The 15,512-nt window shown below is 35.2% G+C and overlaps 1 protein-coding gene across 1 annotated transcript in view; it reads right to left on the bottom strand.

The window, feature by feature from the left end:
- The window catches only part of LOC148939255 (tudor domain-containing protein 7-like), a 191,575-nt gene that overhangs the window by 72,934 nt on the left and 103,129 nt on the right, over positions 1-15,512 (bottom strand). Inside the window, exons 9-11 of the mRNA XM_089106653.1 lie at positions 13,093-13,212; positions 4,592-4,858; positions 1,139-1,372 (exon numbers count right to left, since the gene is read on the bottom strand). Of these exons, the coding sequence (XP_088962779.1) occupies positions 1,139-1,372; positions 4,592-4,858; positions 13,093-13,212 (621 nt within the window). The remainder of the gene's footprint in view (positions 1-1,138; positions 1,373-4,591; positions 4,859-13,092; positions 13,213-15,512) is intronic.

The following is a 15,512-nucleotide window of genomic DNA, read 5'->3' as shown; positions in this document are numbered from 1 at the left end:
CAGGCCGAAATAACGACAGTTAAGATAGATGAAGCTTTAAGTAAAGAGAAATAGCTTATATTTTGTTAAAATACAGCATATGTTTTGATTACATTAAGTTTTAAAATATAACGAAATTGATTTAACTGCAAACGCAATTAATTGAAACTTTTTGTTGCACAAACTGTTTTAATTTTGGACGACATAAATACTTTTCCAACTGTCTTGACTCACACGACAATAATTAAGTGTTGACTCTCACCAGGTTATCTGTTTTTAGTGCCTACGAAAATATAGCAATACTGAAGTACGTTTTTTTGTGTGTGTGGGGGGAGGGGCGACAAAAAAACTTTAAAAAATACCCCAAAATTTGGTTTACTTTCATTTCTGTTATGTTTTCATGAGTTGAATAAACTTTTTTTTGAGGGGGGGGGGAGAGGGGTTCAATAATAAAGAGTTGACTCTCACTAGATTTGCTCTTTTTAGTGCCTGCAAAGTTCTAACAATAGTGAAGTACAAAGGACATTAAAAATGTGACTTGATTCTTTTGTGGCTGAAGGAGGAATACGTAACATTCTTCTTAGTATTTAAAAAATCAAATCAAACTTATATTAGTATCAAATTAATTTAATCATTAATTTAATTAACAACTAATTGAACTAATAAATTAATCAATTTAATCAATTGTATCTATTTCACATAACTAAAGAATAGGCCTACACTAATATAGTACACAGATAAATTTTTGTAAAATAAATTTTTGGTAAAATTATTTTCGAGCAAAGGGAGCAGGAAGGAGAGGAGAGAGGAGAGGGGAGAGAGAGAGAGAGAGAGAGAGAGAGAGAGAGAGAGAGAGAGAGAGAGAGAGAGATAGAGAGAGAGAGAGAGAGAAAATCAATAACTTTTAATTGAAGGTATTCCACAGATTCACCAAGGATAAATAGTTCAATCGTTGAATCACAACCGAGAGTTTCAATTTTAGTTTTCAATTTTTCACAAAAAATTTTCAATTTTAACACAAAAACTTTTCAATTTCAGATTGAGAGTTTTTAACTAAAAAGAGCAGGAAGGAGAGAGAAGAGAGGAGAGGAGAGGAGAGGGGAGAGAGAGAGAGAGAGAGAGAGAGAGAGGATAGAGAATGACAAGATGTTATACGTACATGGGTTGGATAGGTACAATTAGCAATAAAGCGAGCACGTTTCCATCTATCCTCATCATTGACTAATAGGCACTCATCTTCGCGAATGTTATTGTTGGATTCAGTAGGTAGACCTTTGACATTTTTAAACGTTTCCATAAAGGCCTCAATTCGCTTAATCACACCAGGCATATGACAATAGACGACGTTGTCTTCTGTAGCACCAGTAATAACAGCCAGTTCAACTGCATTATCCTAAATATACAAAAACGAACGAAAAACTCAAATAATATCTTAATAAATTCCAGTAAAAAAGCTAACGGGAAAGACCCCCCTCCCCCCATTGAAACTAGCACTTTAAGCTAGGTTCTGACATTCAATTTGCGTCAAGCGAAAATGCCCAAAAAACGTCACTATGTAAAGTTTCCCTAAAACATTTTCGAGAAGAATAAAACTCCCTAAGATATTTATCTAGAAAATAATCCCAATGGTATTTTTTTACCAATCCGTAAACAATAATATTTTATTTACTGTATCTTAACCTCTTGGCGGCCAGAAAAGCGAATATTTCAACTCTGATCTTAGCAGAGACAAACCGAATATTCGCCAGTACGAGACATTTTTATACGTAGATAAGAAATTCCGAAAAAAATACCAAAATAAGCTACAGAAAAGAGATTAATTTTGAGACTACTGCTTTAAGCTAAGTTCTGATAGTCAATTCTGTGAAGCAGAACTGACCAAATAATGCCGCTTGAATTCCGTCTACAACGTCTGATTGATAAAAAGTGGCATTTAACCACGTTTTTTTAACATACGTTCAGTCGAAAGAGTACCCAAAAGTATCGTTAGAAATAATTTAACATTTCTAATTAGAAATTTTATTTTCTAAATAATTTAACCTCTGGAAATAATTTAACAAATCTTTTTCAGCCTTTTAAGAGTCATGATCCTAATATTCTAACCTTAGTTCACACACTTATCTTCCTATTCTTCCGAATTTTTTCCGACTACAAAAAAAAAAAAAAAAAAAAAAAAAAAAAAAAAAAAAACTGGGCATTGGTTATTCTACTTTTTCTTTTTACATCTTCACTGCATACGCCATTCTTACTAATAATACTAACCAGGCAATAGAAGCTACCCATTTGATCTCTACAAGCTACCCAAATCAACCCTTCATCCTCATATATTCCTAGTCAAAGCAACTTAGTCTTCTTAACATTAATTTTCAAACCTGTTGTTGCATTCTGAACCCTGAAAACATCCAAAGTTCATTCATTTTGCTGACATTTAATCCAGGATACTCAAAGAATCAACCTAGTTTAAGATGAAGAGTTTTACCTTCCCGTTTGATACTATGTGCTCTCGTAGCCTTTTGCCGTTTTTATTAGGACAAAGTCCATAGCAAAAATTTGTCCCTTTGAAAATATTTTTTCCCGTTGAAAAGGGCTCCCAGATGTGGAGTTGAAATATTCGGATTTTATATTAATTAATGTGTTGTTTGTTTTTTATTTTTGTTACTGTTTAATTTAAATTAAACCCGTTTTTCTCGCTTAATTTTTACTACTATTGCTATTAACAACTCATTGCAGCACCAAGCTGCCTGAGGCCAACACAGCAACACACGCTCCTCCTCCATTCCAATCTATTCAAATCCTTCTTCTTTTACACCCTCCCAGAAATTTTTATTTCCCTTAAATTTTTCCTTGCGACATCCTCCCACCCCAACAGAGGATGACCTGCTTTTCGTTTGGCCCAAGACGGTTGGCCGAAAAGGACAATCTTTGGCAATCGGTCATCCTTCATCCGCAGAACGGGCCCAAACCAACTTGACCTTTCTCTCATTATAGCTCTAGAAAGCGGGATTTAACCACAATTTTCATACAGCCTACTGTTTGAGATACGGTCAGTCAGTCGTGTATCCCGAAACAATCCGCAGGCAATTTCTCTGGAAAACATCTAGCAAACCTTCCTCAGTTTCTCGGACCACCCACGCTTCAGAACCATATTCGACCACTGTCATCACTGCGGCTTCCAATATTATAATCTTGGTTCACAGACTTATCTTCCAATTCTTCCGAACTTTTTTAAATTTTGAAAAAAACATCTTCACGGCACCCACTTTCATTAATAATAATACTACCTAGGTAAGTAAAGTTGCGCACTTGATCGATTTTCTTGCTACCCAACATTACCTTTTCATCTTCACTCATACTCTTTCTCAAACCACATTGACCTTCTCTTAAAATTTATCTTATTTTAATAAGTATATCACCCTAGGGAATTGGCTTCATACAGAAATCAAGCTAATGCCTCTGTAATTTCTACTCACCCTTCACATCTTTTTTATAAAGGGGTTTAACTATAGTTTTTTTTTATGTCACTAGCTACTCCCTTTTTCTAAAATAATATTCATAATCTCCAGTAATTTATTCCTAAATTGACAACCATCCTATTTCTAAAATTCATTTACCACAATATCTACTCCCAAGGCCTTATTATTTCAGAATCGCTTTAATGCTATCTGTAGCTCCTCCTCGAAAAATCTGTAGATCCTCTTATTTCCAAATTGTTTCCCTTTTTCCTATAGCTTTATGACATTTTATCACTTTCTCAAGATGTTCCACCGATATCTCTTTAACATTTTCAATGATATCTAACTTTAAATAGGACAATAAACTAAATATTAGAATAAATTGACTCCTTCCCCTCAATTTATGAATATGCCAAAAATATCTAACTATTATGCCGCCTGGCTGCATCTCCCAGATCCTCGGCAGTTTTAACCATAGCCTCCCAATCACATCCCCTTAATTCACAGTCAAATCTCTACTGTCCTTACTTTCCTATCAGTTTCGCAAGAAACCTCTGAAACCTCTATCACCCTGAAACCTCTTGTACAAATACCTCCTCTCTTCTACCCAGGTAAAAGCGTCTTAACTAATATTCCCAGCTGGATTTCCTAACTACTCCCCCTAAGCAGCTTCGGCTACTTCGCAAACTATTCTCCAAATTTATTCCATAAATATTCTACATCGTCATACTCTAGACTCTAGTTTCATATTCAATTGTTCTTGGATCGATCCTGACAGTCTTCGATTAACAATTACGTAACCAATGAGCTTACAGTCTTTTCCACTGACAAACCCGACTGAACCCGGGCAAAACTCTGAATTACAAATTTGCCATATAATCTGGTTTGGCAGAGGAAACGCCTAATGTGACGACCATGCTAGCTGATAGACCGTTTCGTGACCAAATGCCTTACCGGTTATGGCTAGATTATTGTAACTACAAATTCGTCAGTTACCTGACAACTATGTTTCTTCCTTACGCCAAATTTGTGTAAGTTAGGACACCATCAATTAATATTTGTTCGGACCTGGACGTTAATATCCCTTGATAGAAATTTAATTTACTGAGGGACTTGTATGCATCCATTACCAAAAGCAAATTAGCAAAACTAAAATATACCTGAAGTTTATGATATCCTTTAGTGCTATCAATAATGCTCTTCTTTGTCACTTCATTTAAATTGAACTCCTTTCTCGTTTCCGAGTCTAAAGCGGCAGTGACCGACATAGTGACTTCTAAAGTCATTTTCTGAATCAATGGATCAACTTTTCTTCCCTCTATGTGAACCATGGCCGTCTGTCCAACAACATCAGGGGCTTGTACACGTTGTGTGGCGACAGGATCATCAGCAAACAGTTCCAGACCCTTTAACTGGCACCGGATGGCCTAAAACATTACAGAAAAAGTTGAGCAAATAAATTCAACTATATTTTAGAACCAGCCAGATAACAGTTACTTCCTTAATCCCAATTACTATACCACAGCCTAGTCATCGCCATAATCATATATGGATGTGACACCAGGGATACTCAAAACAGAAGACGAAAAAAATTTAGCATTCGAGACGAGATGCCTTCGTCACATTGCGTGAATCACACTGACCTCATAACCGATATGGAAGTATACTAAATTCCACTGAAACCAATCTCAGCAACATCAAGCAGCAAAATTGCGTTGGATCGGTAACGAAACACGGAGGGATCCTTGAAGGATTCCTTCATGACCATCATCCCCGAGTCAGGTTAAGAGAAGGATGCACAGAGGACTTCGACAACGTTATCACGTTATCACACGCTGAACTAGATAGAGCGATATGCGGAGCGCTTACGTATGACTCGGAAGGAGCTGTGAAACCAAAACGTCCCACGATGATTGCCGGGACTTAAGTGAACAAGTAAGTTAGTTCAAAATATCTGGAAATATTTGAAACATTTTGGGCTCAATAAGCTGTAGGCCCGTTTTTATATAATTTTTCGTACTGAAGTAAAATGGAACAGACATAGCACGTTGCGTAGTAACAGCATCATCGGTAATTGAGCCTAATCAAGTACAAACACTAGTTCTTTTGTTTTCCATCGGTCCATTTTAGCCCTCACAGCATGAATTTCAGTTTGAAATAAGTCAAACATTTTTCAATTATTTTAGTCTAAATGTCTCTTGAGCAGTTTTCTACAACTTGCTTCGGTCATAGATCTGTAGAGCTTTCCTAGGTGCGTTTTCCAGAACTTTTTTGGACCAAAACAATACATTGGGGGTAGCCATTTAAAATTTCTTGGACCCCCCCGCCCAGCTTTTTTTTTATTTTTCATATATCATGTGCTGACTGAAATTAGAGATCCCTGAAGGTTCAAAACCATGAAAATACTAGGAGTAGTTTCAAAACGCAATTCTCAATTGCTTAGCATTAAATGTTACACTGCGGCAGAAATATTGCAATAATAATTTGAATATCATGGGACAGAGCTTCGCAGTGATTATTGTTTGTTCAACAAGATTGTTCGTAATAAGATAATTGTTCGTTTTCTGTCGTAAAAAAAACGATCTAGACAGGTCACGATTTCGGGGAAATTAGTTTTCAACCAATTTTGAATAAACAGTTTTCATATGAATGACGTCACAAATGGCCAGGGGTCCAATACTCTAGTGGTTTTATTTTCTACAGCGAATCAAACAAAATTAAATTAAAGTGGTTTTGGAAAAAAGATAAAAAAAAAACTGTCTGTCTTTCCGTCGATCTAAGCTCGGTCCCAAGGTCCTATTAGTATATACCAGCAAATTCACTACGTATGTCATATATCAGAGACAACGCTGTAGCGTTGCCTATAGTAAAGGCCATACGGCTCCAATGTTTTATTATTGTTTTTTTTTTCCCAGAGGCACTTCATATGGAAGGGGTCGTCGTAGAAACTTCAAAGGGGCTCATTCAATTGGAAATCGAGAGTTCTAGTGCCCTTTTTAATAGTCGAAAGTGATTGGAGGGCAACTAGCCCCCCCTCCCATCATTCCCCCAAACAAACACAATCGAAATTTTGAGACATACATTTTGTTCAGCGTAGTTTATTTCCATAACTAAAACATGTTTTGAGAAGGACACTCCCCCAGAGACCTTGGGGCACGGGTTTAAGTTATGTCCTGGGGGCATATAAGGTTTTCATAGAAAAAAATGTCGTAGAAACTTTAAAAAAGGCTCAATTGATTGGAAATTCATAGGGCTAGTTCCCTTTTTAATAGTCTAAAGTGATTGGAGGGCAACTAGCCCCCCACGCCCATCATTTCCCCAAACACATCCAATCAAAATTTTGAGATAGCCATTTTGTTCAACGTAGTTGATTTTCACATCGAAAATATGTTTTGAGTAGGACAACCCTCCAAAACCCGCAGGGCAAGGGTTTTAAGTTATGCCCTGGGGGCATATGAGGTTTTTGTAGAAGGCGTTGTCGTAGAAACTTCAAGAAAGGCTCATTCGATTGTAAATTCAAAGGGCTAGTGCCCTTTTAAATATTCTAAAGGGTTGGAAGGGCAACTAGCCCCCCCCCCCCACGCCCATCCTTCACCCACACTCATCCAATCAAAACTTTTAGATAGCCATTTTGTTCAGCGAAGTTGATTTTCACATCGAAAATATATTTTTGAGTAGGACAGCCCTCCAAAACCCGCAGGGCAAGGGTTTTAAGTTATGCCCTGGGGGCATATGAGGTTTTTGTAGAAGGCGTTGTCGTAGAAACTTCAAAAAAGGCTCATTCGATTGTAAATTCGAAGGACTAGTGCCATTTTTCATAGTCGAAAGTGATTGGAGGGCAACTAGCCCCCCCCCACGCCCATCATTCCCCCAAACACATCCAATCAAATTTTGAGATTGCCATTTTGTTCAGCGTAGTTGATTTTCACATAGAAAATATTTTTTTTGAGGAGGAAACGAATTATATTACAAATGTTTCTTTTGTACTTAATATTGAAAATAAATATTAAAATTAGAGTAAAATTTTGAACTGATGAGCTTTCAGCAATTAATATCATTATACATCAAATATTCAGTTAAATTTATTAGTTCTTTCCAAGATTGGTCAAGACAAATATAGTTTCACGACAAGCAAAATCTGGATACCGCCCCCTTCTTTAACTGTAAAAACCTAAAGCCTTCTGCGTCATTAGCGGTTCACTGAAAACGAATTACCCTTATATTACAAATTTATTATTTTCCAATTCTTACAGCATTGAAAATGAAAATAAAAATTACAGTGAAAACAAATCTTGAACTGATGGATCTTTTAACAATTAATATCATTATATATCTATTATTCAATTTGAGTTTGTTTATACTTTCCAAGACTGTTCAAGACTCATATAGTTTTCAGTAAGGCGCCAATGACGCAGTAGGTTTTAGGCTTCTGCAGTGAGGCGATACCCAAACTCTTATTTGTAGTTATTTTTATTCGATTCAAACTTGATTTGCATATTCAATTTAAGTTTCACTCGTTTCAAGATTTATTTATTCATTTACATTAATATATATTGTATGTTCGTTTGCATTGTTTGTTTATTTCATTTCGGTTCGTTTCAAGCTTCATTTGTACTTTAATAGAAAACTATTTTTTTTTCGCTTTCAGCTTGATGTTAATATTAAATCTAATAATTACTCGATTTAATATCTATTTATTCATTTATACTATTACTTGTTTTATGTTTTTTGCTAAGATTATTTATTTAATTTCTGTTCGTTTTGGGTTTCATTTATTCTTTAATTGTAATTTCTGGTCGTTTTGAGTTTGAATTTTAACAGGTATTCATATCTCCTGAGCTTAAGTTTAAAATAGCCTTTACTTTTCTTTGAAAAACTTTTTTTTCGGAAAGTTTTTTTAATTAGTAATATCAAACAATTACATCCTCCAATTGAATGCTCAAACCATTTTTTAGACTGAGTGCTCTAAGTAACTCTCCTAAATAAAAGAGTTGGTAGGAGTCAACTAAACTCTACAACTTCATCACCCCATGGGTTTTAAATCTTAACAACCGAGTTCAAGCTTTAGGCTTCTAAAAAAGGTCGACTTACTCCGAGTATCTCAGAGTTAGGATTGGAACAACCCCTGTCAAAACCCTTACTTCCCTTCTGCCAAAACCCTTTCTCTTAAATTTTTTTTCCACCAAAGCAAAAGAATACCGAAGTCGGAATCACTGGAGAATGGTCAAGATTGAACACAGTTGGGCACAGTAGTCTGACCCTTAGAAGGGTACGGAATCAGAAGATTGATCTTGGGGATAAGACCTTACCTTAAACCTTAGTTCCTCTAGAACTATTGGTCGCGCAGATGGTGTCGATGAAGTCTAATCACTCGCCCTGAAGCGGTGTTGCAGCGATGATGTCTTCCCATTTAGGTAAGATCCCTGAATGGGATGCGCGGGGGTTTATAATGTGACAAGATGCGGCGTTGGGCACCCTATTTCGATAATATGGATGCAATTTTTGTTTCAGCTGATATTGGGGAAAAGATCTTTCCCTCTCTGCGGCTGCGCTTAAATGTATTTTAATATCCGTGGAATCCAATCAAAGTTGCTTTTTCAAAAAAGCTGATTATTTGGATTTATTTAACTTTGCTTTGTGCATTCAGAGGTCTCTCTTCTTTATACCCAATCATTATATGAACGCAAATATCAGAGGCAATGCTACAGCGTTGCCTATAGTAAAGCCCATACGGCTCCAATGTTTCATTATTTTTTTCCCAGAGGACCTTTATATGGAAGGGGTCGTCGTAGAAACTTCAAAGTGGCCTCACACGATTGGAAATCGAGAGTTCTAGTGCCCGTTTTAAGGGTCAAAACTGATTGGAAGACAACTAACACCCCTTCCACGCCTACCACTTCCCCAAACACATCCAATCAAAATTTTAAGATAGCCATTTTGTTCTACGTAGTTAATTCCAGATAGAAATCATGTTTTTGAGAAGGACACTCCTCCCACAGCCCTCAGGGCGAGGGTTGTAAGTTATGCCCTGGGGGCATATCAGGTTTTATAGAAAGCGTTGTCGCAACAACTTCAAAAAGGGCTCATTCGATTGGAAATTTAAATGACAAGTGTCTTTTTTAATGGTCGAAAGTGACTGGAAGGCAACTAACACCCCTTCCACGCCCACCAGTTCCCCAAACACATCCAATCTAAATTTTGAGATAACCATTTTGTTCAACGTAGTTGTAAGTTCTGGAAATTATATCTTTGAGCAGGACACACTCCCACAGTCTTCAGGGCAAGGGCTATAAGTTATGCCCTGAGGGCATATATGGTTCTTATGGAAGGAATGCTCGTATAAATTTCAGAGAGGGCTCATTTGATCGAAAATTGAAAGTTCTAGTTCACTATTTAAGCGTAAAAAGTTATTAGAAGGTAACGAGCCCCTCCTCCACGCCCTTTTTTGTCAAATGCATCCGACAAAAATTTTCAGATAGCGATTTTTTTAAAAATAGTTGCAAATATCATATAACAAAAACTCCGGTGTCAATACAACCTCCCAGGACCTAGGGACAGGCGTTATAAGTTATGCCCTGGGGGCATATATGGTTCTAATGGAAGGGATGCACGTACAAACTACAAAGTGGGCTCTTTTGATTGAAAATTAAAAGTTCTAGTTCGCGTTTTAAGAGTTAAAAGACATTGGAGGGCACCTATCCCCCCTCCATGCCCTTTTTTCTCAAAACCATCTGATAAGAATTTTGAAACAACCATTTTTTTTTAAAATATTTCAAAGACCATATAAAGAAAACTCCAGGGTCGACACAGCCCCAAGGGCCCGAGGGCAGGCGTTGTAAGTTATGCCCTGGGGGAATATATAGTTCTTATGGAGGGGATGCTCGTAGAATCTTCAGAGAGAGCTCATTTGATTGGAGATTGAAAGTTCTAGTTCAATTTTTGAGAGTCAAAAGAGATTGGAGGGCAACTAGCCCCCCCCCCCTCACGCCTCTTTTTTCCGAATGCATCCGATAAAAATTTTGAGATAGCCATTAAGTTAAAAAATGTTCAAAAGTCAGATAACAAAAACTCAGGTGTCGACAAAACCCCCAGGGCCCGGGGGCAGGCGTTGTAAGTTATGTCCTGGGGCATATATTGTTCTTATGAAAGGGATTTTCGTATAAACTTCAGAGAGGGCTAATCTGATGAGAAATTTAAAGTTCGAGTTCACTTTTTAATAGTCAAAAGAGATCCGAGGGCAAATAGCTCCCCCCCCCCACGCCTTCTTTTTCCAAACCCATTTGATGAAAAATTTTTGAGATTTTGACATTTTGTTAAAAATAAATAGTTCAAAGGTCAGATAAGAAGAACTTCGGTGTCAATACAACCCTCCAGGGCCCGGGGGAAGGCATTCTAATGCCCTAAACGCATGTACGGTTCTTATGAAAGGGAAGCTCTTATAAACTTCATAGAGAAATTATTTGATTGGAAATTGAAAGTTCTAGTTCACTTTTTAAGAGTCAAGAGATTTAAGGGCAATTAGCCCCCTCCCCATGCCCTTTTTTCCCCAAACCAATCCGCTACAAATTTTGAGATAGCCAGTTTTTAGAAATTGTTCAAAAATTAGATAACGAAAACTCCGGTGTCAACACAATCCCCCAGGACCCGGGGGTAGGATGCTCGTATAAACTTCATAGAGGGCTCATTTGATTGGAAATTGAAAGTTGTAATTCATTTTTTAACAGTAAAAAGTGATCGGATGGCAGCTAGCCTCCCCCCACACTCCATTTATTTTTTTCCCCCAGAGGCACTTCATATAGAAGGGGTCGTCGCATAAACTTCAGAGAGGGATCATTTGGTTGAAAACAGAAACTTATAGTTCATTTTTAAAGAATCACAAGAGACCGAAGGGCAATTAGCCCCCAAGCCCTTTTTTCCCCGACGCATCAGATAAAAATTTTGAGATCGTCATTTTGTTAAAGATAGTTCTAACATCAGTAAAAACTCCGAGGTTGATACAAACCTATTTTTACACTTTGATACCAGTTTTGATACTTTGATGAACATTTGATTTTTTTTTTAAGTTTGATTTTGAAATAAGGAATTTTTAAAAACTTGAAACTTTTTGCAATCCAAAACGAACAAAAATTAATTTAAAAAAAACTCCGAAAAATAGTTTTTTCAAAGAAAAGTAAAGGCCATTTTAAACTTAAGCTCTGCAGATAAAAATACCTGTTGAAATTCAAACTCAAAACGACCAGAAATTACTATTAAAGAATAAATATAACCCAAAACAAACAGAAATTAAATAAAAAATCATAGCAAAAAACATACAACAAGTAATAATACAAATGAAAAAATAGATCGTAAAGCGATTAATGCTTAGATTGAATATGAAAATCAAGGTTAAAACGAAAAAAAAAAAATTGCTATTGAAGTATAAATGAAACTCAATACGAAAGAAATTAAATACACACTCAATGCAAACAAACATAAAATAGGTACTCATGTAAATAAATAGATAAGTCTTAAAACGAGTTAACCTTAAAATTGAATATGCAAATCAAGCTTGAAACGAACAAAAATCACTACAAACAAGAGTTTGGGTATCACCTCCTTCTCTCACTGTAAAAGTCTAAAACCCATTGCGTCATTGGCGCTTTACTGAAAACTATATGCGTCTTGAACAGTCTTGGTAAGTATAAACAACTTCAAATTGAATATTTGATGTATAATGATATTAATTGTTGAAAGATCCATCAGTTCAAGAATTTATTTAACACTAATTTTATTTTAATTTTCAATGCTGTAAGAACTGGAAAAGAAAATACTTGTAATATAATTCGTTTTCAGTTAAGCGCCAATGACGCAGTAGGCTTTTGCTTTTATTTACAGTTAAGGAAGGGGGCAGTATCCAAACTCTTGTTTGTGGCGAAACTACATTCGACTTGAACAACTTTAGAAAGAACTAATAAATTAGACTGAATATTTGATGTACAATGATATTAGTTGCTGAAAGCTCATCAGTTCAAAATTTTACTATAATTCTAATGTTTATTTTCAATATTAAGTACAAAGAAAATATTTGTAATAAAATTGGTTTTCAGTAAAGCGCAAGCTTGATTTTCATATTCAATCTAAGCATTACTCGCTTTAAGATCTATTTATTCATTTATATTATTACTTGTTGTATGTTTTTTTTCTATAATTGTTTATTTAATTTCGGTTCGTTTTTGGTTTCATTTATTCTTTAATAGTAATTTCTGGTCGTTTTGAGTTTGAATTTTAACAGGTATTTGATTCTTCCGAGCTTAAGTTTAAAATGGCTTTACTTCTCTTTGAAAAACTGATTTTTCGGAAAGTTTTTTTTTAATTAATAACATAAAAATAGCGAAGAGTTTTATTAAAATATTTCTGAGAGCCGTTTACTCAGTTATAAACTGGTTAAAAAAAAAAAAAAAAAGGGGACTCTAATCGGGCTAAATCGAGAAATATCCATCCTTATGGGACCGACTAAACCTTTGTAATTATATTGCAATAATAATTATACCCAATCATTACGTAAACGCAAATATAACATAAAAATAGCGAAGAGTTTTACTAAAATATTTCTGAGAGCCGTTTACTCAGTTATAAACTGGTTCAAATTTCAAAAAAAAAAACAAAAAAAAACGGAACAGACCTGGAATGGCAATTCTGTGTATTCTTTTGGTAGACAGTAGAGGTCCTTCAAGTTCAATGGTTCAAAATCACCAACATCCACCAACGAGCACAGGACATCTGATTCATCTGCTTTTTCCACCTTCAAAAAAGAAGTTAGTTTAATACCTGATGCTAAAAAAAAAGAATCAATCTACAACAGTGACATTCTTTCTATCATAGGTTTCCACCAAAATATTGTTGTATACAGTTTTTACTAGTAATTCAAACATGATGAATTTCCGAATCGCTGGTAAAGATAAGACCCCAGTTAGTCGTCAAAGAGGGGTGTATCAAATACCATGTGACTGCGGCAGTTATTAGGTGGGTGGAACTCACCAAAATTAAAAAAAATATCTGCAACAAAATACAGATGACAAAATAAGGCTTAAAATTTTAACAGTTCTTTTGATTCTGCTCTAAGCCGCCATATTTTGAAAACTATCCAAACAATACTTATTGAAAATGTCTCCCTCACTAGAAATGATTTGAGTATTAAACACGTGGTTCGGGAGCCAATAGAAATTTAACTTAAGCTAAATAATAATAATTATTTAAATTGGGACTCGGATGAGTATTCACTCAACACATTATACGCAAATTTAATTAAAAATGATTTAACAAATTAATTCCAAACCAATAGCTAATACCAATGAAGGTGAGCCAAAGAGACCTTTTAGGCCGGCAGCCAAAAAATGAAAATATTAAAATTAAAATAAAATTATGGTATATAAATTAATAATTATTATAATATTAATAAATTATTATAATATAAAATTAAAAACATGCTCTTGATTGTTTTGTATCAATTGTTTGATTGTTTGAATGCAATGCCTTGTTTCGTGTTGTTTTCTTCAGTCCTGGTTGAACTTCGTTGAAGGAATGATTCTAAGACTGTTTTTACTTTTAGTTTCAATGATCAGGCATTTTATTTCATTTTTATATGTTATTATATGTTTATGTATTTTTATTTGTTAAATGTTTATATATATATATGTATTTTTATTTATTATTAAATGTTTATGTATATGTATTTTTATATTATTATATGTTTATGTACTTTTATTTGTTATTATATGTTTCTTTTTATGTTTTATATCTATTTTTATATGTCTTATTTTATATTTTTATATATGCTTTGCTGAGGACAGCTCTAGGATATAGAAACAAAATATTCATTTAAGGTTTAGACAAATTTCACTGTCACTTTCTGATGATTCAGTCTCTGAAAATGTGCAGTCAGTCTGAATGAGCTCATAGGTTTTATAAGAATTTTCCACTTTATGGGCTGACATGCTTATAAAAAACTGTATCATTTTCAACTTCAAAGCAATTTACAAGATTGCATATAGGATAATTCTCGTTTTCTGAATATCAAAATTACTTATTTCCTTAAGCTAGTTTTAATTTTTTTTGTAAAAACTATTGATGAGTTATAAAATTGTTACATATTTCTGAAATTATAACGCAAAAAAACTCACATTAAATTCACTTTAATATACAGGACAGGTTTGTGCACTGTGTTCATTTCAGGAGGCGGGGGGGGGGGGGGGGGGTAATAACTTTAAATTTAAAAAAAATAATCAGGAAGCAACGGGGGAAATAGTAAAACAAAAAAAATCGTAAAGATCTAGGGATATTTGGGACCAGGGCCAATACAAATGCCGAAAAAAGACATTTTTCAATTAAAACACCAAAACAAGGTATTTTCAAACTCTAGATGAGTCGATTGTCCTTACCCCCTCACCGCCCACCAACTGATTTGTAAACACAGATCCATCTTGGGGAATGTAGAGAAGGGTAGGGGAGAGAATCTGAGACAAAAGCACAAATAAGATACTTTGAATTGTGATTTTTAATAATTATGGGAAAGCACTGCCATCTATTTTGAGGGGGATCTGTCTTAGATTAATTCTTCATTGTTTTACTTGTTGTTGTTTACCTATTCAAGATTTGGATGCCTTCATTGGATTCACCTACCTCACGAATAATATCCTGGATGATTAAGCTGTCCACTAGGCCAACACCCACGACTAACATCAGCTCTTCGAATACATTTATTCACAATTTAAGCTATGTGCTTTTTGCAAAGCTTTTCTCATCCCACAAAATCTCAAAACCTCCAAAATGTTCAGCCAAATAGAGGAACCCTCTTTTAAGTATTACAAAGAAGTCAGTCCAACCTTCTTCTCACCAGCCTTTAATAAAAGACGCCGCACACCAACGAAAATGGTGCTAATTGGGGCGTATTGTCCACATGGTAGGAGAGTTACTCCTTAAATAGTTCTGGAACGGCAGCCCTAAGAAACCAGAAGAGTAGGGGATCAACACATACACATTGTCAAACCTACTAGTCGACCTGGAGCACATCGAAACGATATTCCAACCCCGGTGAGAAGGCAT

Source organism: Artemia sp. Qi Xiang Cuo, chromosome 21, assembly GCF_049724085.1.
Source record: "Artemia sp. Qi Xiang Cuo chromosome 21, ASM4972408v1, whole genome shotgun sequence".
Lineage (NCBI taxonomy): Eukaryota > Metazoa > Arthropoda > Branchiopoda > Anostraca > Artemiidae > Artemia > Artemia sp. Qi Xiang Cuo.
This window is presented reverse-complemented; position numbering and strand designations above follow the sequence as displayed.